At 57.4% G+C, this 24,276-nt stretch overlaps 1 protein-coding gene, 1 long non-coding RNA gene and 1 other non-coding gene across 8 annotated transcripts in view; 2 read left to right on the forward strand and 1 right to left on the reverse strand.

The window, feature by feature from the left end:
• Position 1: 1 nt before the first annotated feature.
• On the reverse strand, positions 2-11,150 carry LOC123613652 (uncharacterized). Of its 3 annotated transcripts, XR_012500734.1 has the most exons (4): positions 10,951-11,150; positions 3,842-4,339; positions 2,508-3,597; positions 2-2,415 (listed from the first exon to the last, which is right to left on the reverse strand). It is a non-coding gene; the product is annotated as an uncharacterized LOC123613652 (long non-coding RNA). The 3 variants fall into 3 exon arrangements; XR_012500733.1 differs by having other exon boundaries at positions 3-1,088; positions 2,508-4,339; XR_012500732.1 differs by having other exon boundaries at positions 3-2,415; positions 2,508-4,339.
• Positions 1,427-1,530, forward strand: LOC123613671 (U6 spliceosomal RNA). Its single transcript, XR_006721059.2, has one exon. It is a non-coding gene; the product is annotated as a U6 spliceosomal RNA (small nuclear RNA).
• Positions 11,151-11,292: 142 nt separating the features above from the next.
• Positions 11,293-24,276, forward strand: part of ACSS1 (acyl-CoA synthetase short chain family member 1) — a 34,940-nt gene continuing 21,956 nt past the window's right edge. The window contains exons 1-2 of one of the 4 annotated variants that reach the window (XM_074347753.1): positions 11,293-11,640; positions 19,231-19,327. In XM_074347753.1, coding sequence (XP_074203854.1) covers positions 11,349-11,640; positions 19,231-19,327 — 389 coding nt within the window. In that variant the 5' untranslated portion in view covers positions 11,293-11,348. Of the gene's footprint in view, positions 11,641-19,230; positions 19,328-21,121; positions 21,482-23,447; positions 23,469-24,276 lie in introns of those variants that run through there. The other 3 variants (XM_074347752.1, XM_074347755.1, XM_074347756.1) reach the window with 3 other exon arrangements.

Consider the following 24,276-nt stretch of genomic DNA (forward strand, 5'->3'; position numbering starts at 1 on the left):
GCCACAGATCCCCCTCAGAGGCTGGACACGGGCACCTGCCTCACCCGTTTTGTCCAAAAGACAAATACTCTTCTTACGCTGTCAGGATGAAATGCAAAGCCACTTGCTTAAAGGAGACAAATGGGTGAAAACTCAACTTTATTCTAGAATGGAAGGCGCTCCTTAAAGGCACTTGAACCAGTTAGTTTGGAGTAAAACTTTTATTCTCATCTGGAACTTGAGGAGGGAAGATTTGAAGTCCAGAAACCGTTTTCAGTGCCAGACATCACGAGATATACTGTGTAGATTATCAGGTTAGGTCTGACGTCCTTACTCTGATCCAAGAATATTGAATACAAAAATATTCAACCTACAGAGACTCATATGTCTTCATAAATAGTGAAGACCTCTTGCAGACCTCATATGAAGGAATTCTAGGATCTTCACCGTGAACTTGGCTTTGGGCATTTCCGTTTTCTTGTTAGGCAATGACTTTGTATCCTCCCGAGTGTCATTTGATGGGGTCTGTGCGCCTTGGAACTTCGACAAAGAAAACCTCTCCCTTCCCTGCTGAAACAGCACACGACCACATCCCAACAACCGCTGAATGTTTATGAACAGAGTTTTAAGGTCAGACCAGGCTTCTTGGTTATTTAAAGTTTATGTCTGAGAGCACTTTAGTGACTTGATTTCACGAATGCTTCCTTTCCTGTATTTCCTTGGCCGCTTATTTATTGTTTAAAAATATACGTTGTGTGATGTGCTTGCGTCTCAGGCGCTGTCTGCTGTCTGTCCTGCCTGCAGCTCTCTTCCTGCTGCCCCCGCCAGGGGCTCCCCACCTCCTTGTCCCTGAATCCTCACAACTGAAGAACCTCACACCCAGGCTGCGGCCCCTCTGCACACGGTTGTGAAAATTAAACGCCACCCATCCTTCCTGCAGCCACAGGAACAACATCCTGCCTTTTTTCATTTGTTCTCGTGTGTAGCGATCGCGGCTGGGGTCCGCGGCTGGCGCAGGAGAGCAGGTGCTGGGGAAGGGTCTGGAAGCGTCTTCTCCATCTCTCTCCCCAGTTTCTCTGTGGTTCAGATTTGGGGCAGGAGCCAGTAACCTGTGCAATTTATATACATCACAGTCGAAAATAAAATACTGCGCAGCCACTAAACAAGGTAATAACAGGGCATGTTTATGTGGAAATATGTTCATGAAATGTTGCCAAGTGAAAAGCTCCCAAACAAACCCAAAAAAGAGGATACAAGCAGAAATAAACAAATTTGTAAAGCAGAATAAAAATGAAGGGGGAGGGTACAGCTCAAGTGGTAGAGCACGTGCTTAGCATGCACGAGGTCCTGGGCTCAATCCCCAGTACCTCCGTTAAAAAGGAAATACATAAACTTAATTACCGTCCCTCCCCCCAAAAAAGAATAAAAATGAAATAAAGGAACTAAACTGCTCGCTTCGGCAGCACGTGTGCTGAAACTGGAACGACACAGAGATCAGCATGGCCCCTGCGCGGGGACGACACGCAGATTCGCGAAGCGTTCCATATTTTTTGCAAACTGACTATTACTCAATAAAAGAACAGTGTGAGGAAACAGAAAAAAAAAGAAACTTAACTGGCATGAAAAATAAACAAACAGTGGACAAGTTTCTAGGCAATATTATATGGAGAAGACAGGACGAGGCGAGAGGGAAAGGGCCCAGAGCCGGCGATAAAAACCATGTGAATGTATGAGAACATACTAGTCACAGCCAAGACACACATTGACGTGTTTTTAAACTCTCCCACAAATGGACACATTTTCTGGAGAAGTACATGTTACTAACATTGACTCCAGAGTAGGCATGAAATACGAAAGAGCAATAATTAAGAAAGTCAAAGCCAGTTATACTAGGAAATAGCTCTGAATCTAGGTGGAGTCACGTGTGAATCCTTGAGGCACAGTAAGAGATTAACAACAATTAATAACATAGGACAAAGATAACAAAACCCTGTAACAAAGGTTATGTAAGTGCGGCCTCTCTCTCTCAAAACATCTGACTGCAGGCTAGTCACCCTTCCTCTTGGGACGAGGTGAGATGATAAAACGCGCGTGTGATGAGGTCAGAGGGAGGACCGTGTGCTCCAGGTGGTCCTGGACTGCGGGGCCCTGAGGATGCTGACGGCTGGACATTGGGAGCAGATGGTGTGCACGGCTGGGGATCCCAGGGGACAGAGTGGGTGGCTCAGGACTTCATCACATGACTCAGAGCAGCACGAGACTTAAAACTTAGGAATGGTTTATTTCTGGAACTTTCCACTTAATATTTTCAGACTGAGGTGGACCTCAGGTAGCTGAAACCGGGGAAAGGGAACCTGGGGATAAGCAGGGACGACTGAACTGAAAATGCCGTTGATGCATGGAAGGTCTCCCCAGGCACGCAAAGACAATTTAATCCTGTGAAAGGAAAGGATTTACACACCTTTTTAAAGCCCAAACAAACCAAAAAAGCTTATCTGAATAGATGCTGAAAAGTTTTTAATACATACCTATATCTTGCAAGGTTGACTCGGAGCAGAAAGGCTGGGGAGGGGACCGGAGGATAGGGGCTCCGTTGTCCGCTGTGTCCTCCTGCGTCACTTGAGTTTCTACCGGGGACATATGACTATTTGGTTTTAAAATAAAGGAAACCTACTGTTGGAAGGAACCTGAGTGGGAGGTAAGCAGGCAGGCTAACGGCTTCCCAAGTCCTAGTAGGCCAGATGGGCTGGCAGGACTCAGGGTTTGGGGAAGAACCCTCTCCTTGCAGGGGAGAAAACCACTTTCCACCCTCCCAGGTGTCACAGGCTCCTGCAGCTGGTGTCCCAGGAGCTGGCGAAGCGCTGCGAAGGCCGACGGCCCTGCCTTCTCTCTGCTCTGCTCTCCCTGTGCCCAGCTCCTGTGGGCTCCTGCTGGCTGTGCAGCAGCCAGTGAACCTGGGCCATCGATCTGATATTGCTTTGGGGGTTCTTAGGGCCTCACTTTGGAAGCTGAATAGGGGCTGCAAGGTTTCAGAATCCTGGCAAGGGGACCAAGGACTTTTCCTGGATGCAGCGCTGATCCAGGAAATAGAATGCGAGCGAGAGGAGGGCCGTGTCCCAGGTCTTAGTTGGGTCCTCAGTGTGGGTCCTTGGCTTCGCACAGGACAAGATTGAAGAGCAAGAGAAGCCACGGCGGAGTGAAGATGGATTCGTTCAGAGCGATACACACTCCACAGACAGAGTGCAGGCTGTTCCAGAGGACGAGGGAGTGAGAGGCCTGAGGCGGGGGGTGGGCGCTCAGCAGACACACAGGCCACAGGCCACAGGCCCAGCGCGGGCGCCTGGCTCAGAAGGGAGCATGGCCGCGAGGTGCGGGGCGCTTGGTCGCTGTGGGCTCGTCTGTTTCATATGCCAACAAATGGGAGGGTTATTCCAACCACTGTGAGCAGGGGCTGGGGTTCCCAGTGGGCCACCGCGCACCTCTGACCCCTCGTGGTCAGCCCGGGAACTGCCACGGCGCCTGTTGGGAACTACTTACCGCGTTAGCACATTGCAGGGAGCACAGGACGCCGCTTGAGGCCGCTGGAAGGCAAGTCTCCCACCGTCCTGGGCCTCAGGCCTGTTGGGAGTTGAGTTTTATGCCATCTTGGTGCTAACTGCTGTGTTAGTTCTTGAATGGCAGTGCCCTTCCCTCTTCCCTCCTGTCTCAGGGCCAGGGAGACCTGCTCTCAGAGAACTGTGGTGAAATTCTCCATTCTCCAATTTTAACTTCTGCTCATCTGGGCCCTATTTACAGGATCTTATCAGGCAGCACGCAGACTGCTCCAAACACCATTTGGGGTCACGATCACCTTCAGCCTCACCCTCTAATCCTGCGGAAGGCAGGTCCTGGGGGGATGTTCGCACGGAGCTGTGTCTGCCCGGAGGAGGGTACTGAGTCCCGGCCACCACCGAGGGTCCCTGTTCACTGACTTCCCAGTGCAGGGCTCCTGGTGATGCAAACGGCTCAGCAAGCTTAGCACAGGAGCGCTGCTCTCCCAAGTGTGGCGTGTGCTTTCCCACGTCTGGTACCCACTGACGGAGGCAGAATCGCATCGTGACCTGGTCGAGGTCCTGCAGCTCTCACAGGAGCGCTCTTGCCCTTAAGGGTCCGAAGTATGTGCCTCCACACAGGTTGTCATCGGGGTGACTGTAGGTACCCAAGGCATCGTTCTGAGTTTTCTGGACCATCCTCACTTCCCCAAAATTCATCCAAGCCTGGCTTTCCACCAAAATTAACAGGTCAGGGGGAGGATGCAGCTCAGTGGCGGAGCGCGTGCTTAGCCTGCACGAGGTCCTGAGATCACTCTCCAGTACCTGCACTAAAAAATACATTTTAAAAAACCATAATTACCTTCCCTCAAATAAATTTCAAAAAAAAAGAGACCCATATAAATAAATCATCACAAGGAACGGGTTGGTGCCACCTGCTGGCAGGCTCGTGGCTGTGTGCTGGCCTGACCCGCGGTCACACTCATCCAAAGGCACAGCTTGAACACGTCTGTGCAGTGGAATTTCTGTTTTTCTGCCTTCCTCCTTCCAACCCACCTGCTGAGTCACTGGCCTCGGCAGTCTCCCCTTTGAAGCTCCTTCAGTGACAGAATTGTCCCGTGAGCCATGTTTTCTGTGTTTAAGTTGGTGGTGCTTTGTTATAATGGCCCAAATGGACTCCGACACACAGGCCTCGTCTTTTCTCAATTTATCATGATTTTAAGTAAATAACTCCTGTTACTTCCTGTGCCTGGCCCACCATCTTGACCGACTCTGCCGCATGCAGTTGATCCCGCCCCTCCTTAAGAGTGTCTGTCCCTCGAGTTCAGGCTGCCGTCCTGAATGCAATTGATCTACGGTGATTAATTCATCGAAGAGATAAGGACTATTCCAAGGGCCTCGCGGTTCAGGAAATGCTCCTGGCGTTCTCCTGATGGAGAGGTGACTTGGAGGCACGTGACTTCTGATTACAAAAATGTTCCCCATCAGGACAGGAGGCAACTTTAAAGTGGAACCCATCACCAGGGGGCAGTGTTGGCCAGCTTTAAAATTTGTTAAAACCTATACTATTAGAAACTTAATAATAGTTTGAAATTTGCAAAAGTTAACCGCTATATATAAAAATTGATTAAAAACCACAAATTTCTTCTGTATAGCGCAAGGAACCGTATTCAATATCTTATAATAACCTTTAATGAAAAAGACTATGAAAATGAATATACGTATGTATATGCATGGCTGGGACATTATGCTGGACACCAGAAACTGATGCACTGTAACTGACTGTACTTCAATTAAAAAACAACTGAACAAAAAAACCCCAACCAATTTCACATTATACAATTTCATATACTCTCAGGAAAATAAAAATCTGTTTTGTTTTCTGTCACTCATCTTTCCATTCAATCAACGCACAATCAGCCAGTCAGTCAAGACTCATTGGGCCCCTGCTCAGTCCACCGCCGCCTGGTCCGGAGCTGGTGCTCTCAGGGTTGGGCCTCTGTAATCTCTTTTTGGGACCCAGAGCGGTGGCCACCCCAGGCGGTCTGCACACGTTGCTGGCTGACCTCTCCCTCCGTGGTCTAAGTCTCAAAGTTGTGCTCGGGTCATAAACCCTCACACGTGGGTTGATGGAGCGAGAGGCTGGGGAGGCCCAAGATGTTCCTGGGGCCGCAGGTGGAGACTCAGCTGCCTTTGCTGTCTCAGGCAGGAAGGGGCGGACCTCTCAGCCCAGCCCAAAGGCTGCTCCCTGGCTTCCCTCCGACAGTCCCCTCCTCCTCTTATCCTGAGGCGCCGAGTTATCACCACCAAACGGGTGTCAGAGCAAGGACTTCCGCTGGCCTGAGACCACCAAAGGGACATCGGGACTGCACAGGCCTCTGCCGGTTAACGGACCCACAGGACAAACAGCGAGGACGAGTGGCCTCGGGGCTGTTTGGGCACGTGTGGGGAGACCTGCCGGCTGTTTGGGTTGAGGGTCCGGGGTAGGGGGGAGCTGGCTTCTCCGGGCAGTGTTGCCCTGGCCTGTTGACAGGCAGCCTCTTCCCCTCACCTGCCCGCTGATCAGATTCATGTTCAAAGGAAACTCCAAGACCAGCTGAGAGCACCCGTCCTATCTGCCCGGCCCCACAATTTTCAATTGTACGTATGTAAAATACAGACCTCAGCCAGAGTGCCACCATTCTCAGAAGCGACTGGACCAGAATCCGTCAGACCACCCACCCCTGGTTGCATTGCAGTCACGCAGTCTGGGGGAAAGTCAGTTCTGGGGAGGCCGCCTTCATCAGGGAAACACGAGAGGTGAGCTAGAGAGGGAGACGTGGCTGTTGGGGCCTTGAAGTAGCAGGAGGAACAGCGCCCCTCGAGCGGGGCGGGGGGCAAAGAAAGACAAGGAAAGGAGAGGGGAGAGGAGGGCACCAGCCCTTAAATACACCTGTGCAGCCCCCACCCTGCAGAAGCTATGTTATGGAAGCAGAAAAGACTGTGATCTCAGTCTGGTGTGTCCTTCCGGGGATGAGCACAGCGCCTGGCCAAGTCCTTCCTGCAGTTTATGGCTGGAGGACACCCCAGCTCACGCAGGGCTAGGGGGTGAAGGGTGACCAGGATTGGGAGTTGATGACATTGAGGCTGCTCATGACCAGAGCTGCCTGAGAAGAGACCCACCATGAAGTCTGGCCACCCTACATGGCCTCATCTTCAGATAGGGGCCCCCAACTCCAGGAGGACCCCGCAGCCAGCCCCACACTGCCAGGACTGCGTCCAGGTTGTCACCTCGGTCTTTCTGGCTGGTTGGTGGTGAGCCTCCCGTCCTGGGGCCACTGTGCGCTGTTGGGTGAACAGTGCAGGTGTGGGGTGTGCAGCTCACCCCCAGGGGTCTGGTATGCGGCGTTGCAGGGCGCTGCCTGGGGGTCGTGGGGCCCCCACTGTGCAGCCATGCGGACAAGCCTCCCCATGTGGCATTGCTGCCACTGAGGTCATGGGGACATCAGGGAAGGCAGACCCGGAGGGCAGGGAGCCTGACACACCTGTGCAGCCAATCCCAGACCCCCAGCAGCCGGGTCCCCACTTCCCCCAACCCACCTCGGGGCTCTTAGTGTGGATTCCTGTTCTGGTTTTGCCTTGCATTTCAGTCCTCTCCCCAGTCGCGGCCTCGGGCTCTGGGCTGTGCCTGCCTCAGCCTTGTCCGGCTGACAGCCTTCGAGTGGGCCTTGCACACAGAGGGGCTGCGCGGGCTCTTGAAGGCGCTGGTGGCTCAGTGCTGGGTCTGCGGAGGGGGCGCTGGGTCTGCCAGGACCCGTATCAACAAAGCTGCTTCTTAGGAGGGTCGAGTTGTGACAGGAAGGAAGAAGACAGGGCATGGCTATTCAAGAAACAGCACAGCAGTGAACACCAAGGTGTTGGAAAATTCAACTCCCAACAGGCCTTGAGGCCCAAGATGGCGGGAGATTTGACCTCCAGTGACCTTGAGCTGCATCACACGCTCGTTGTAATTTACTAACACGGTAAACGGCGCTCCCGGGCGGCCTGAGGGGTCCCAGGCTGACTATAAAAGGTCCAAAAGTGGGCAGGGGCCCAGTTCCTGGGAATCCCAGCCCCTTCCCCAAAGTCGTTGGAATAACCTTCCCTCGTGTTGGCATATGAAGCCCCCGAGCCCATAAAACTCAGCCACCCCGCTCTCCCTTCTGAGCGGGACGGACTGTGTATCTGCTGAGCACCCACCCCTGCACCTCATGGCCTCTCACCCCTTCCTCTTCTGAAACAGCCACACTGTCTGCAGAGTGTGTATCTCTGAATAAAATCTACCTTTAGTCAGCTGTGGCTCGCTCTTGAATTCTTTCCCGCATGAAGCCAAGGACCCACTCTAGGTTGGGTGCATTCCAGGGGCTCAGCCGAGACCTGGGACACAGCCCTCCTCTTGCCCGCATTCATTTCCCTGTGTCAGCAATGCGACCCCAGCGATGCGGGGTGTAGGGCCTCAGAGAGTGGTTAGAGGTGCGAGCTCTGGAGGGCAAGGCTCCGCCACTCACTGGCTGTGTGGCCTTGGGTGGGCGTCTCTCCTCTGTGTGTCTCTCCACGTGTTAAGTGAGGACCAGAGCCTCCTTCTGTGAGGACTGTGAGGGGCGCTGTCTCCCACGTAGACACCAAGTGAGTCCGGCTCCCGCAGGAACCTTCCCGCAGGAACCCTCCCCGCCCTCTGTCCTCTTCTGCACCTGCCCACGTACAGCTTTCAGCATAGGGCTGGGGGCGGGGGGTAGGCAGCAGGGAGGGGAGGCTGGGGGGCGGGGGAGGTAGCTTCTGTGACCGGTGCCTCCCGCTGGGCCGGCTGCTCCCTGGGAACCGCTGAGGCCCCGTGAGACGCAGGCCTGCGGACCCAGCAGGGCGGGTGGCGGGGTGTGGCTCCCCCCCGCTGTGGTTCCCAGAGAGCCGCTTCCAGGAGGACCCGGAGGCAGCCTTGGCCTCGGGGTCAATTGGGTTCTGTGCTGCCTGCCAGTTTCTGCAGTGTTTTCTGTACACACTCGCTTCTCTTTATCCACCTGAAGGAGACGCCAGCTTCGTATTTTATTTTAAAGTAGAGTCAATTCTTGTACTTTTCCATTGTTCACTCCATGCGATTATGGACTGAAAAAAAAGCACAACCTAAACATTGAGAATTATTATTCTTAATTGAAGTATAGTCAGTTTAGAATGTGTCAGTTTCTGGTGCACAGCATCATGTTTCAGTCGTACAGGAACATACGTATATTCCTTTTCATTATAGGTTACTACAAGACAGTGACTGTAGCTCCCGGTGCTACTGTGAACGACAAACAATGCAAACCCTATCAGTAAACAAAGAATGCTGAAGCCATCAAGTCATCAGCCGCCACCCCACCCTCCGCAAAGTGAAGGCGGGCAGGCAGCCCGGCCTCTGCAGCCTGCGGGGACTCAGAATAAGAAAGGACAGGACACTGGCCCTAGACAGCTAGGTGCTTGTCAAAGGAATGAAGACAATGAGCCCAATGGCTGCTCCCCCTAGAGCAAGGAATAGTGTTAAATTCTCTACCTTGAGAAGCCTGGTTTTCTTCAGTTAACAAGTAATCTTTCAACATTCTGACTACCTGGCCTTTGTTGTAAAGCTCCTGTATATCCTGGCCCCTCCCTGCCTCTTCGGAGCCATCAGTCCCCTAGGGCGATCCAGGAGGCTGCCCTCCCAGGCTCGGAGGGATCTCAGTCCTCAGAGAAGCCCACCTAATACAACGTAACTCTCAGCTTCTAGGCTGTGTAATTTATTTCAGTTCACACTATACGGTAGCAACCTGTTTGCCTACTGAGAATTATACTTCATTAGGCGGACTTTCAGAGGACTTCAGGCTGGGGAGACAGCCTCTCAGATCACTCCCAACAGGTAGGGGAGGGGCCAGGATATTTAGGGGGTTTTGCAACAAAGACCAAGTAGTCAGAACATCAAAAGATTACCGTTAAATAAGGAAAACCAGACATCTCAAGTTAAGGAATTTGGTGCTTTTCTATGTATGGGAAGATACCAGAGTCTGGGCCCACTGAGATCCTTCCTTTGATCTGTACCTCAGCTGTCCAGGGCTGGTGTCCTGTTCTCTCCCAACCCGAGTCCCCTCAGGTGCACCGTTGGGGGTGGTGCGGGGGCTGAGGGCCTCGCGGCCGGCAGCCTCCTTACATCCTGAGTTCCCTCAGGGATCCCAGCTGGGGGCAGCTGCACATCCTTTGTTTACTGATAAGGGAGGCAGCACCTTTGACTCACAGGGTCTCCTCCTCCGGAAGGCTGGGTCCTCCCAGCGGGAGGGCAGGAGCAGCTGTGGCCCTGGAGCGGCTCTCTGGGCTGTCCCCCTCCCCGAACACAGTATGGTCTTTCTCCACTTCAGCTGTGTTTATTCTGTTAAAAACGCTGTTCCAGGCCAGGCGGTGAAGCACATGCTGAGGTAGGAGGCGGTGCTGCCCGCCGTGTGCCTTTTAGCAAGTCTGTCTATTTCTTTGGGCTCAGTGCCCTCGTGCGTTTCCCTCCCTAGTGGGAGTTGAGAGTTGTTGGGACTTGATAGTACTAGATAATTTTGAATTAAGTGAAAAATGCAGATCAAGCGCTTGGCACAGAGCAGAGCCCTGTCTAGCGCAGTTTATCTGTTCCCAGCCTTAAACAGCGTACACACACACACACACACACACACACAGAGCTGCCCGGCTGACTGACAACAGAAACCCCTGTGAATGGTCGAGTTCTCCCTGCAGCCCTTACGGCTAACAGGAAGGGATCTTTCCAGAGAACTCAACCAACCAGTTTTCAAAAAGCCCCTTTCCCTTCTGTTTACTTTACTTCTAATGTGTTTACTTTGTGGGGGGTTGATACTTAAGAGTCTGGTTGAGGCAAGTTTCTGCGGTTTTCCTCCTCGCTCTTCTGGCTTGACAAGAGAACCGCCTCCACTTCTGGGCCCCCGGGCGCCTCTTCCAGGCTGCAGGTTTCAAACAGCCACTCACTGAGTCTTTCTGCAGCCGGGGGAGGGAGGCAGGACTCCCGTTTTACTCCATGAAAGGAAAAGGAGGCCCGGAGACATGAAGGCACTGGCCGGAGGTCCCAGAGCGAGACCGGCCCGGTTTCGCACACGGGCCCCAGAAGGGTGGGTGCTGCAGCAGTGGGCGGAAGCCCCCAGAGTTCCAAATCAGCCGAGGTTACTGGAGCGTTTGCTTCTCTGCCACATTAAAGCATCCGACCCCTGACCGCTGCCCCGGGACCCCACAGCCTCCTGGCCCAAGAACCCCCAGTCAGCCCGCTTAGCCCACGAGGTCCGCTTGTGTGTGTGTTTTGGTGGAGGGGGGTGTACAGGCCGATGAGGCCGCGTGAGAGTCCACTCTCAAGGGCGCACAAATCGATGGATACTTTGACTTCAGCCTTTGAGGTGCTGAAATGACCCAACTGGGTCGTCCTGGGACCCACCTGCGAGCCTCGCTCCGCCGGTGCCCTGCGTCTGTATCGGTTCTCTCGCACCGCATACGGCTCCGCACTCCCGGGCAGAGCCTGCGTCCTCGCGCGCGAGTCGGCGGTTCCCCGCGCGGCGCAGCCGTCGGAGCTTGAAGACGCACCAACGGAAACCCCAGCAGCCGGGCGGGGACCCCCTTCCCTCGCTCCCTGCGTCTCTTCCCCAGCGGCTCCTTCTCCCTTGGCCGCCCCTCTCGAGGTCGGAGAAGAGGCGTGGGACGGGGCGGGGCGGCTCCGGGAGGCGGCTTCAGCCCGGGAAGGGCCTGGCGGGGGCGGTGGCCGGAGGGCGGGGACGGGGCGGGGCGCGGACACGCGAGGGCCCGGCTCGCAGCAGCCGCGCGGGGCTCCGAGGCGCGATGGCGGCGCGCAGTCTGGGCCGCGGCGTCCTGCGGCTCCTGGGCGGCGTGCGTGGGGTGGGGTCGCAGGGCCCGGCGGTCCCCCGGCCCTGGGGCAGCGCCCCCGCCCCCGCCACGCCGTCCGGCTCGTACCAGGAGCGGAGGGCACAGGCCGTCCGCGAGCCGGCCGCCTTCTGGGGGCCGCTGGCGCGGGACGGGCTCGTCTGGGACACCCCCTACCACACCGTGTACGACTGCGACTTCCGCAGCGGCAGGATCGGCTGGTTCCTGGGAGGCCAGTTAAACGTGTCTGGTGAGTGGGCTCGGGACTGGGGCGCCCCGACTCTCGGGGAGGGGACTCAGCCCAGCGGAGGCCATCCAAGGCCAGGCGGACCGCAGCCCCACACGCCCCCTCCTCCAGCGCCCGGGCCCTGGCCCCCCAGCGCGGGGCGCAGTCACCCCCCACCCCCGTCCCCGGACTCCCCCGTCCCGGCTTGGGCGCCCAGCTGCTGGCCTTGCGCAGCCGCCGGCTCCCCGGTGGGCGTCTTCTAAGTTTAACTTGGGCCCCCACCGCCCCGCACCACCCAGCACCGCCGAGCGCGCACGCCCGCCGGGAGCAGAGCGCGCGACACCTGCTCCGGGCGGGGGTGGAGGGCGCCGGGCGCCGAGGAATCCGGACTTCCCGTTCATGCCCCGGGGCGGGAGACAGGACCCAAAAGCTTCTGGCTGTTGTCGCCGCCAGGTGCCGGCCGGCAACTCTCCTGGCGAGCGACCCCGCCCATGTAAACCAATAGAGCTGTGGTGGGTGGCCGGGGCGGGAAGCGCGGTCAGCAGCTGGAGTCCATGGGAAGGTGGGAAGGCAGCAACGGTGGGGCCTCGCAGCTCTCAGTTTCCTCGCCCCAGAGACCCTCGGGGCAGGGCCCAGAAACCGGCTCCACCACCAGTCCGTCTTCTGCACTTTGCCTCGGTTGAATCCACTACTCTTTTGTTAATTGTTGAGGTTTGGACTGGGGTTGGGGGGTGGGGAGAGCACTGTTCCGTGACCGGGGATGGGGTAAGGCCCAGGAATGTGGCAGCAGCCAGCCAGACAGGGTAGGCCTGGGGAGTGGGCGGCCAGGAGGAGCGGTCAGAGAGGCTGCCTATCTGGCAGGAAAGCGTAACGGGGTAGGTGGGATGTAGGCGGTGTTTAAGGAACGGTTCTGTAGGTCTTCGTGGCCAAGGCTTGAACTGGGAGGGAGGATACGCGCCTCCTGGCTCCACCAGTTTTTCTGATGCTCTGAGCCTCAGTCTCTTGTGAGGACCGGGGAGGGGTGGGGGGTCAGTAATGCCCACGTGAGGGGCTGGTTGTGAGGACAGAGCAAACAAAGGTGGAGCTGGCCGGGTACGTACTGGTGATCCATGAGCAGTAGTGATTTTAGTTTGTAAAATTCAGAGATAGCCATAGGGTTATCAGAGTATCTTACAGTTATTTTTCAACAAATAAATTTAAGTGAACTTTGGACCAGGTTTATATATACATACAGTATATTACCTTGCTGATACAATCAAGATGACTCATTTAGTAGATAGATGTTTTCTTTAAAATTGAGTCAGCAGCAAGTGTCCTTGAACTAGTGGGAAAAAACTAACCCCTTAGGTTTGCAGGGCTGGTGATAAGCAGACTGGATGGGAGAGCCACAGACAGGGGCAGAAGTCTGCAGCTCCTTTGGAAGCTGCCCTGGACTTGGGAGGCCTGAGTCTGCCGGAGCGTTCAAGGTTGGCTCCTGAACACTGGCTGACTCTCACTCTCAGATAAGATGGGGGACAGATCTCACGGGACAGGCCGCAGGGACTCGTGAGCTCACTTGGTCAGGGTCAGGGTCAGGTCAGGGTGTGGTCTGCAAGCAACCCCCCTGCCTCTTTTCCTTCTCTTATTTCTCCTCGATGGCTACCTTAACCGGAAGTAGAGCTTCAGAAAACTGCCTTGTAGAAAACCAGCTTTTCAGCTGCATTTCACCTCGAATGTATATGCCACCCTCTTATCTGTCAGGAATCTCTCTGCCCTTTGCCAGTGTCTGCAAATCATAGAGGTGATGGTGTGAACCAGGAGCAGGCCAAGTCAGGGCTGCCCTGGGAGCCACCCAAAAAAGCCGTGGGCGGGGGTGGGGAGTCTTGGCTCGACGTCTGTCTGTGTGACGGTCATGTGATGATGGTGTACTCCAAAGGAGTGTCACTCCAACCTCCCTTTACCCTTCAGGAAGGTTTGTACCTGTAGTTCTCAAAGTGTGGTCTCTGGACTGCGGCATCAGCAGCAAACGTTTTAGAAGCTCAAGTTCTCAGGTGCCATACCAGGGCCAGTGACCTGGGGCGGGGGAGGCCCGCCGGGGCTCCCAGTGCACACCCAAGGTCGAGAACCACTGACCTGCGTCCAGCCGGGGCTGGAGGAGGTGCTGCTGACGTGGGCAGCGTTGAGATGAGTGTCCTCAGGAGACCGTGAAGCAGACACAGTGGTGTGTAGGGGGACAGACAGCGGTTCTGGGCCTGCCTCTGGATTCACACCTATGTCTAATCTTTGCTTCCCCAGGCCGTTCTGTGCCCCTATTTCCTCGTCTGTAACGTGAGGTTAGCGGGTAACCGAATTCTGTTCCACTTACTCTTGTTGCCATTTTCTTGGTGTCTGGGATCCCGTGGGTCAGGACTTTGGACAGGGCCCGGTGGGCATGGCGCGCCTTTGTTCCTGACGTCAGGGGCCCCAGCCATCTCCCTGCTGCTCACCCCCAAGGAGGGGGCCTGGGCTGTGCCCACTGCAGCCTGGCTCAGCTGGAGCTGCCACCCAAAGCTCCTGCAAGGGGCCTCTTCTTGGGTGGTACCTGGCCCTGGGGACATCGGCGACCAGCGCTCCCAGGGACTAGGGCAGGTTCCTGCTCGGCATCATGTGACTGGGGAACACCTAAGGCATGAAATGAGAAAATGCTTGTAAAACACTGTGCATTCCTGCGCCCAGTCCCCGCCCTTCGTTATTTATTAATGGATCCCGGGGGTGGGGGGGCTATGACCTTGAACCTGGCCTTCAGCAGTGCTGCTGGCCTGCTGTGCTTCCTCCGAAAGGGACTGCATGGGTTTCCATCTGATCAGCCGATGCAGGAAGCAGGCCCCAGAGGGCACACAGGTGGCGAATGGGGCTCTCAAACCTGGTCCTGGAGCCCTGGGGTAGCCAGGCCTTGGGAGGGCTGGGTGGCGGTGCCAGAAGCCCCTGGGGAGGGGGATTCGGGCCATGCCCCCTCCAGTGACTTGCTTCTGTGCCATTTGCATAAACCTGCTCCATGCAAGGTTCTTCAGAAAGCCAGGCTCTGAAAAGGCTCCTTTCCAGCCTTTCAGGTTTGGCTCTTTCCCTCGTGGGGCTCCACAGATGTCTCGGCTCTGTGGGGATAAACGCGTGATGTCAGGAAGTTGCAGGTGTGGAACTTGAGGGTGGCGCCCTGTTGCTTTCAGAACACAAAACTAGATGCTATTTTGAGTCTGATTTTGAAAAACAAGTGTGTGTGTCTTACTTTCGAGCAAGGGTCTAGGACACTGGTTGTGGGTAAGCGTCCAGCACCGGCTTTCTCGCACATCTTTTGGAATGTCCGTTGCAGCAGTGGAAACTCTCTTTTCTTTATGATGTGCATCAGATCATTCAGGTCCCAGACACACTGATATGGCAAGCGCCTGCAGTCCTGGAGTGACTCTGCGGCCCTTCAAGGAACTCTCAGTGGAAACGTGACCTCAGGGCTGGGGAGGAGGGTCCCTCAGGAAAGTCTGAATCCTCTCCAGTGTCAGAAGCATGACTTACTTTAAATAGCGGTGCTTATGGAAAGTTGGCAAATACAGTTTTTGTGACTGATGTAATATCTTAAAATGTGCCAGGGAGGTGTTCTATTTAAAGAAAGCCCATTGTGAATCCTTTTGTGAATATTAACTCCCTCTCTTTGTTGGATGGAAACAAAATTTCTGTAAAGTTGGGGGAGGGGCAGGGATGCACTTAAACAGAGCAAGAGTTTGCTGAATGAAAATTCCTGCATTCGTGTGTCCTTTTTTATGATGGAAATGATGACTGTCTGGTCACCATGCCTTTAGAACAAACCCAAGCCCACCCGCCGCCCACCAGTGGGCATTTGCAGAGCCCGGGTGCAGACCTGCCCTAGGTGAACGGAATGGAGTCTCATCTCCTGTCCTCATGACACCAGCGTGAGGTGTTTGGCGGCCTCGTCGTGCTGATGCAGGAATAAAGGCTCTGACTTGTGTACGGTGGCGGACAGTGTGGAAAACGCCCCCGTGCCCCGGCGATCTTTTGAGGAGATGGACCACACATCTGCAAAGGAGCAGGTCTGCTCTGGGCGACCGGCTCTGGGCGACCGGCTCGAGGTTTCATGGCCACTACCCGGGGAGTTAGGATGCCCGAGATGAAGGCCTCGCAGGGGCGGGTCCCTGCCCTCAGGGACACTGTGCCCAGGTGGGGGCCACTGAGCCGAGCGAGTAAGCACTGAGTGTGTGGGTCACTGGGTGCTGAGCGGGAGAGATCACTCTGCTGGGAAATTTGGAAAAGGCCTGAAATAAGAGGTGGGGTTTGAGCCGAGCCTTAAATTGCAGGATCTCCTTGTCCAGCTATTCTTGGAAATGGAATTTTCTTGTCCCGCTGCCAGTTCTTTGGGTGGAGACTTTTTTTTTAAACAAGAGACATAGCAGTTTGCTTCCCTTCATCCTTCCTCCTCGTTTTCTCTGCAGTCGGGACAAAAGCGGAAGCCGTGCGCGTGTGTGTTAACACCGCGGGGCCGCGTCTCTAGGCCCTGCACTGTGCTGCCCTGGTGCCATGTCATCTGAGTGTCATCCACGGCAGCTGTGAGCTGTGTCTCCCTTGGGGACACCGTCAGACCATCTGACCCCATGGCAGGAAAACGCCAGTGGCATCTAATTACTACTGTGACTCCCAGAGTCAGGAAGCACCGCTCCCCCACGGGTTGGAAGAGAGAGATTTAGCGACCGTGCTTAGAGATGAACAGGCCAGTCTTTGGCTGGTGAGTGGTTGGACGGTGACTCTAGGGAGTGTGGTTTTAACCATGACCCCAGCTGCTCGTTGATGTCTTACAGCGCTGGCAGGGGTCCCCACTGGAAAAAGAAAGCCGCCTGGAATCTGGAAAGCACATACCGGGTGGGTGTGAGTGGATGTACGCACACACGGCTGTCTGTCTGTCTGTCTGTCTGTCTTTCTGAGCCAGGCCGGGGCCCCAGTAGCAGCCTGATGTCGGATCTTGTTAGAAGTGAAGCGCTCGGCCCACCCAGGCCTGCTCGGTCAGAGACTCAGGGTGAGGCCCCTCAATCCGTGTGTGCTCACAAGTCCTCAGGGGCCCCCGGGGATTTAGAAGCCCTAATTTAGGCCAAAAAGAAAACTTCTTGAGGGATGAAGCCATGAAGACAAGAAGAGGTCTGTTCCCTCCCCAGACCTGGGGCCAGCCCGGTGTCATCAGGACCCCGCTGCCGCCCTGCAGCTTGCAGACTCAAAGGTCTACCCATGAGCCAGGGCTGAGGCGCTCCTTTGCTCTGTGCCCCGGGGCCGGCTGCAAGCAGATAGGCAGGAGCAGGGCACCAAGGGGCACCAGGCTGTGAGCATCTCAGGAAGCGGAGAGGGAGGCAGGAGGCCAGGGAAGTGAGGGGCCCCAGGACAGAGTGAGGACGAGCAGGCCGGGCCCTAGGGTGTGGGTGCCAGGGCCACGGCAGCAGTGGGGAGGAGTCCACCAGGCAGGGAGAAACCACGCCAAGGGCCTGGGGCAGGAAGCCCTCCGCAGACTTGGCCCCGCCAGTGAGGGGCGGCAGTTCACGCGGGGCCTGGGTGGCCCCTTGTCCGGCACCTCTGAGGGCGGGGGGCGCTGCACTGGAGACCTGCCTGGATGCCTGCTTCCTGGCTGGACCTAGGGCAGGTTGCTGACTGCCTGGGCCATTCGGAGACTGTTTCCCCAGCTACACCCAAGCCGGCCACTTCCAGGGCAACTCAGAGGGCCCAACCCAGGGAGGGGCGTTTGGGAGCAGCTGCCCAATCAGAGGCCGCACATGCATCTCCTGGGGGCTTCTCAAGGTGGGTCTGGGTTGGGGCCGAGCCTCTGTCCTGCAGCCAGCTCCCTGGTGATGCCCGGAGCAGCCCTCTTCCTGCTGGGCTCTGCTCAGTGCCCGGCTGTGTGCAGCCCGTCCTCAGCTGGGCACTCCCAGGCTTGTGGCCTCCCAAGGGCACCGCTTCCTGTCCCGTGGGCCACGCAGTGGGCGCGGGGACAGGACCCCCCCCCCCCCCGCGGAGGGGCGGTCACTACCTCAGCTCCCAGGCAGGGGTACGCCTTCATCTGCTGACTGTTCCAGGAATCGGTGGTTTTAGTGTGAAAACTCTTGATTCCTAAGCTTTGGGCCAGACTGACCTGCGCTGATGTCAGATTTACTGTGTAAATCCAGGTCCTGCCACCAAAACTCCTCAGTTTGTCTTCTTACTTTCCTCTCTTCTGTTTTCTGGGCATTTCTTCTCTTCTGTTTTTCTACTGATTCAAAGAACTTTCTTGTGTCAGCAAGGAGTGCTTTTTCCTATGACATCTACATTTATTAAACTTTTGGAGGTATAATTGATATACTTGTTATGAGCCAGAAAACTGAAATGAAATTGTTTTATTAACGTGTAAGAATAAATGATGGATAAAATAACCCAAGAGGGGAAAAAATGTGATTGACACACGCTTACACACATACACAGACCCACAGATACACAGACACACAGGCACTGATACACACAGACACACGTACACACAGGCACATGCACACAGACGCACGCACACAGACACAGACACACAAGTGCCAGTGTGTACATGTTTTCGCGTGCGGTCTCCCCCTCAAGGATTATGAGAATCACGTGACTTGTTCTGGGGAGGGTCTCCCGTAACTCGTCCGGATGGGTTTCCGTCAGGAAGTGTCTGTAGCGGCCTGTCGGGGGCGGGTGGGCCGAGCAGGTGTGGCTCACCCTGTGGTCCTGCAGAGGCACTGAGTCTCCTGTGGGATTCTGATCCTCGGCTGTGACTCAGACGTGACAGACGGAGTAGCTCCCATTTGTGCCAGAGGAGACTGAGTAGGAGAAGATAAGTAACCGCCCCAAAAAGAAAAAAATGTGTTTACCTGGACACGGGTGACCAGGGGGCGACCCTGGAGACGGGGGCACAGGCGGCTGCCGCCCCTGCGCTTACGGCATTACTTACCCCCCCCCCCCCCCCGGTGGGGAGCGGGTGACGCAGACTGGCCGTGAGGGCCCAACGGAAGGGGCTCTGGACAGAGGGCAGGGCCGAGCGCCCCCGAAGCCCAGCGAGTGCTGGTGAACAGGGTGGCCACGGCCCTGCTGACCTTCAGGTGCACAGGGAGCCGTCCCAGGTAACTGGGGCAGCCATGTGATCTGAGCTCGGGTCGTGGAGCGGGAGGCGGGCAGAACCTTCCAGAAACCAGCGAGGCCCTTCCCATCCCTGCACCACTTCCCGGAGCAGCGAGCTGGCCGCCCCGTGCGAGGGGATGCGGGTCCTTGTCCTGGTTGCACCTCCACCGCCCGGGAGCCCGTCCCGCCAGCCGCACTCCGAATCGGGACACCCTGTTTGCATTGAGTCTTTCTAGCAGCTCGGCCCAGGCAGCACTTTAGAACCACCCAGGAGCCTTGAAAACTGGGCCAGTCGGGTCAGGGTCCCTGCGGTGGCGTGAAGCAGGGGTCACCTGGACTCGCGGGGTCATCCTTGCGCAGTGACAGCCTTGTTTCCGTGGGTTCTGTCACCCCTCTCCTTGCAAGGGAGGGGAGACCTGCCCCTGGTGAGGGAGGGAGGCCCACCCAGGGAGAGCAGCACACGGAGTGTAACATCCTTGAACCTGTTCTGTGCAGTCAACTGCCTGGATCAGCACGTCTGGAAGTCCCCGGAGAGCGTCGCTTTGATCTGGGAGCGCGATGAGCCTGGAACCGAAGTGAGGATCACCTACAGGTACGCAGTGTCCCCGATGGTGGGCGTCTCTGTGCCCGGCACCGGCCCCGGGCTGTGAACAGGCGGCGGCCTGGCCCGCTCATCCACAGGGGTGATACTTGGAGTCTTTAGGTCCCGCGGCAGGAGCCGGTCTTTGGAGACAAGTATGACGAATGTTCAGGGCACAGGACAGTTCCTGGCACCGTCCTGCGTGCCTGTGACTGACTCTGGGTGGGCGGTTATCTGCATATCGGGGCCGTGTTGCCACTCCGGAGCTGGCCTCTGCTCTGGGGAAGAGCAAACACGAACATGCGCTGAACGAAACACACGCCGGGGCGACAGCGGCGCAAGCAGCAGGCATGTCTTTAAAAAGGGCCACACCTGACGTTTGTATCTGTGAGGCCTCAAGTTCCTCATGTGTTCGACGTGCCAGGCGGCCTTCTGGACGCTGCTTGCGTGTTGGGGGTGGAGGAGACCCGGTGTCCGGGGCCAGGCCCTGGCCTTCCCAAGGCGCTGCCCTTCCCGGGACGGCCTTGCTCCCGGTCTCTGTGGCCTGTCGCTGCTGAAGATGCCTTCGCTCAAGCATCCACACACTTTCAGCACCATCTCAGCTTCACCGTGAACACAGTCTTGGGTCCCTTCACCCCTCCATCAAGTAGTTGTGGGTGACACTGTCCTGGTGGGTGGCCGCCGCGCTTCTTGTCCAGTCATTCCTCCAGTGTCCCTGAGTGCACGGTACCATTAAGGCAGGTGGAGGAATGCTGTAGTCACAGGTGGTCCCCAGCCACACGGCCGAGTGTAGCCAGGTGGTCACTTTGGGTCTCAGCAGTCAGAGAGGCCTCTCTGAGGAGTGGCGTTCAAGCTGAGGTCCTGGGAGACGGGGTGGGGGTGGGCCATCCAGGCCGGAGCAGGGTGGCCAGGGAGCAGAGTGAGGTGCAGGTACACAGGGCTGGGGCAGGGGAGCCAAGGGACGTGGTAGTGGGAGGATGTTCAGATGGACAGGTCCAGACCCCGGGGCTGAGCACAGCAGTCGCCCGTCCCTTGGGGACCCCAGGTGTCCTGCCAGTTTTTCAGACTCCGGTTTTATCACAGACCAAGTGCACCAGCCCTTGCGAAGCTGTAGTCAAGGTGACCCCTAGATGCAGGGGTGACGCCTGTTAGTCTGCCGTGGCTACAGTTAGCGGGCACTGCCCTGCTTGTGCCTCGCCCGCCCCCAGCACTCCTCGCGGTCACAGTCCATCCCAGCCCTTCCTGCTGGTCACCTCCCTGACCTGGGTCCCTGGACAGACAGCCTCCTGGCTCTGTGTGGCCCACAAAGCCATCGTGGCCGGCGCCTCAGGCCTGCGCACTGGAGTTGGGGGCAGGGCTCCAAAGACCCAGCTGCTCCCACTCGTAGAAGATCACGGCTCTCTGCGGGGCTCGGGGGTGTGGAGGGGGTAAGGCAGCCCAGCCGTGGACTGATCTCCTTCTGTCCTCCAGTGGGCCACCCCCGGGCCCGTGTTGGGCAGAGTCTGCGAGCCGTGCTCAGCCAGCCTGCCGAGTATGTGGTTGTAACCATGGGGGCAGCTCAGGACTGCAGCCAGCTGGTTAACACAAAGAACAACTTCATTTCCATTGCAAAGCAGCCCAGGGCAGGGGACAAATGTCTAAGTACATGGAAGGAATTTATTATCCTCTCTAAAAATAAACAGACTCGGCCTGAAATGGTTTTACACACTTGAGCCGGTCTCGGTGCCAGGTGCCTGTTACCTACTGTTTGCGTGAAAGGAGAATTGTGTGTCTGCAAGGGCAGCTGCTCTGAGGCACTGGGGTTAATCATTGTCCTGGTCATGTTAGGGTTTTGCTGTGAGGTTTTCTTCCTTGTCTCGGAGGACTGCCCGCACTTCAGGGCTCGCTGTCCTGCCAGCACACAGACTGCCACTAGAATGAGTGCATTCCTGCCAAGTGTCCCACGTGGTAGCACCCAAGGTGCCCCGGATGGTCACAGGCCTCAGGGGCCTGAAGACAAGTTCCAGACCTGCAGCCTGAGCCGTGGAAGGAAACCGCATGGGGCTGCAGTTCCAGGGGCTGGCGTTTCCTGGGGACCAGGCCACCTCGTCTGTCGGAAGCTGAGGACCCATCTCCTGTGCCAGGTGGCCAGACAGCTCCTCAGGGTCTGCTGGGAGCTTTGAGGAGGTACATTTCTGAAGAGTCATCACAGAGCTTGTGATGGGAACCCACTCTGCCCCAGCTGTTGTGGCACCCTGCCCAGCCCAGGAGAGTGGCACGGTCCCTGGGCTTGGCAGATGGCGCGTGTGCATACCCACCCTGCGTACACTTTAAACGTGCTCCTTCTCCGTGCACGTTTCTACAGCCTGCGCCTGTGCCCCAGGATCCTTCCTGGAGATGCTCTCCGGGCTGCGGGGACCGCCCTGTTTCCGCCCTGGAGGTTGGGCTGCTGCCTGAGGGCCACGTAGCCTTCGAGGATCTGAATACCAGCAGATCTGAATGCCATTGTATATTTGCGGCCGCAGCTCCCTGGGGCAGGGAGGCCTGGTGGGACCAGCTTTGGGAACCCTGGGGGGCCCACGTGTTCTCATTCTGCCCCCACCCCACCTGCCCCATCGGTTCCTTCCCTCTGCAGCACCAGCTGGCGCTGGGCCAAGGCCCTGGGGGCACACTGGGCAGTGTGGTAGGCCGCCTGCTGGCGCGGGCCGCCTGGGTCTGGGAAGAGGACAGCCTCCTTCATGTGCGGTGCTCACTCCCGGATGGGAAGCTGGCCGGGGCAGCGTGGGATGACCTGCACACATCTCCGATGGCCTGCACACACTGCCTGGGGAAGAGGGCCACCTGTGACCCCAGCCTGGGGCAAGGGCCAGAGGGCCGCCTAGCTGACTTTCATCCGTCCTCTACTGGGAGGTGTGCTGAGAACTGGCCTGAGGAAGCTGTTCTCCCCAGCAAGCCAGCAGGACGGCCAACCTGGGCCCCTGGCACTGCCTGAGGCCTCCAGGGCCAGGGCTGCAGAGGCCAGGCGGCACAGATAACCTGGGCGGCTCCCCGAGGCTGTGCGGCCAGATAGCCCCGGGCCCGGTCCTTCCAGCTGTCCCCACGCCTCTTTCGCAGGAAGGTCCTTCCCATCCAGTTCAGGCAGATTCCAGAGGCCCTGGGGGTGGGAATGTGCAGAAACACAAACCTCTTCCTCGAGGTGGATGGTGGTGATTCAGGACCACTGTCTGCCTGGAGCCTGGGGTCTGGGCCAGGGATTTCCAGGCTGGGGACGGGCAGAGGGCGAGGAGCAGGGCACACAGCTGCGGCTGGTCCCAGCGTCCCTGCACATAGGGACTCTTGGGGGTGGGGGGGTGCATGGTCCACCAGACAGAGGAGAAGGCCGTCCGAGAGTGTTCACCAGGCTCTGAACTAGGATCTGCTGTCTGAGTTCTCTGAAGAGGGGTCCAGAGGTGACCCTTTTAATTAAGCTGTGACAGGTTTCCGCCCTGGCCGGGACCTCCTCTATGAAGGAGGGATGGGGCGAGGCCAGCGCTGCCCCAGCCCTGGAGGCTGGGCCCGTGTGGTGACGGCCAGGCTGTGCAGCAGGGCTGGGCACCCGGGCTGCGGGGGAGGGGGCACACCTGAGCCGAGTGGGCCCGGCCTCGGAGGCAGTGATGTCTGTGGTCATTCACCCGGGTCCTGTTACTGCAGGAGGTTGTGCACAGTGTCCCGAGGAACAGAGGGGACATCAGGTGCCCCTGCCCTGCCTGCCTCAGAGCCCCTCGGTGGGCATGGAGGATGGCCCCTCCCTGGCAAGTTGGTGGGGCCCTGGGCGTTACTGGTCCCTAACTTGCACCGGGAGTACAGGGTGGGGCCTGGCCTTTGGGGCGCCCCTCTGTCTGGGGCAGGCCGACGGGCCCCTGTGGGCAGAGGGGGCCGTGCAGTCTGAAGTCTGGCTGCACCTCCCCAGAGGCTGGCTTGTGCCCCGGGCCCTGGGCGTCTTCATATCAGGCCACTTGTTAAGGTCACGGAAGTGTCTCCGCGGGGCTCTGGCGGGAGGAAGCAGGAAGTCTCGCTCAGAGAAGAGTCTGAGGAAGTCCTGGGGGGTGGGCTTGAGAAGCAGAGGAGGGGTGGCGTGTGGATGAAGGCCAAGGGGCAGTGGCCGGCCTGCGCGCCGTTGGGGGGACGTGGCCAGGTGCGTGGAGGCCTGTGCTTGCCTGCTTTGTCCCCGGCTGCGTGTGACCTGGAGCAAGGCTCCACCTCTCTGACCATCTCTTCTCTGCAAAATGGAGACTTGCTTCTCTGCTGGGTGGCTGTGTGTTGAGCAGTGCCCGGGGGTGAGAGCCCAGACTGGGGCCTGGGGGGGAGAGTCTGTTCTAGTGAAGCTCGGGGCCAGCTGAAGGGAGGTCAGCGAGGGTTTCAGATTCGACGAGGGAGGGGCACGGGGTGGACGTGTGGCTGACGGGGCCGGGAGGGCTGGGACGGGAGTTTCCGGAGGAGAACCTGGGGTCGCTAAAAGGCAGCCTGACCTCTGCTCTTGCTCTTTTCTCCTCAGACTTAGCGCAGTTTGCAGTGAGCGAGTGCCTTTGTTAAAATACTAGAGCAGCTGGCGGGGGGGTTCGTTACCTGGAGTAATGAGTCGATGGTGGAGTGCTTTGGGGTGAACCAGACCTGGGGTCGGGGGTGGGGGGCGGGGGCTGTCAGGCAGGGCAGTGGGTTTGTCGGGTGGGCTCCCAGTGGCTGCCCCGCAGACTTCTGAGTAACTCCGACGGCAGAGCTTGGTCGGGAATTCCCATGCTGGCTCCCAGAACCCAGCAGCAGCCTGGGGTTACTTGGATGCAGCTGGTTTTACACGAGCGTTTAACTTTCCTTAAGACTTTGGCTCCAGATTTTGAAGCTGGGGAGTGCTTTGAATCCTTCTATACCTGACATTATTTTTCTTTTGTTTTCTTTTGGGCAAGCCAAGGCTCTTGGAGTTTCACATTGTACAGCTCCTCCATCTT

The sequence above is a fragment of the Camelus bactrianus genome, chromosome 19 (genome assembly GCF_048773025.1).
Source record: "Camelus bactrianus isolate YW-2024 breed Bactrian camel chromosome 19, ASM4877302v1, whole genome shotgun sequence".
Lineage (NCBI taxonomy): Eukaryota > Metazoa > Chordata > Mammalia > Artiodactyla > Camelidae > Camelus > Camelus bactrianus.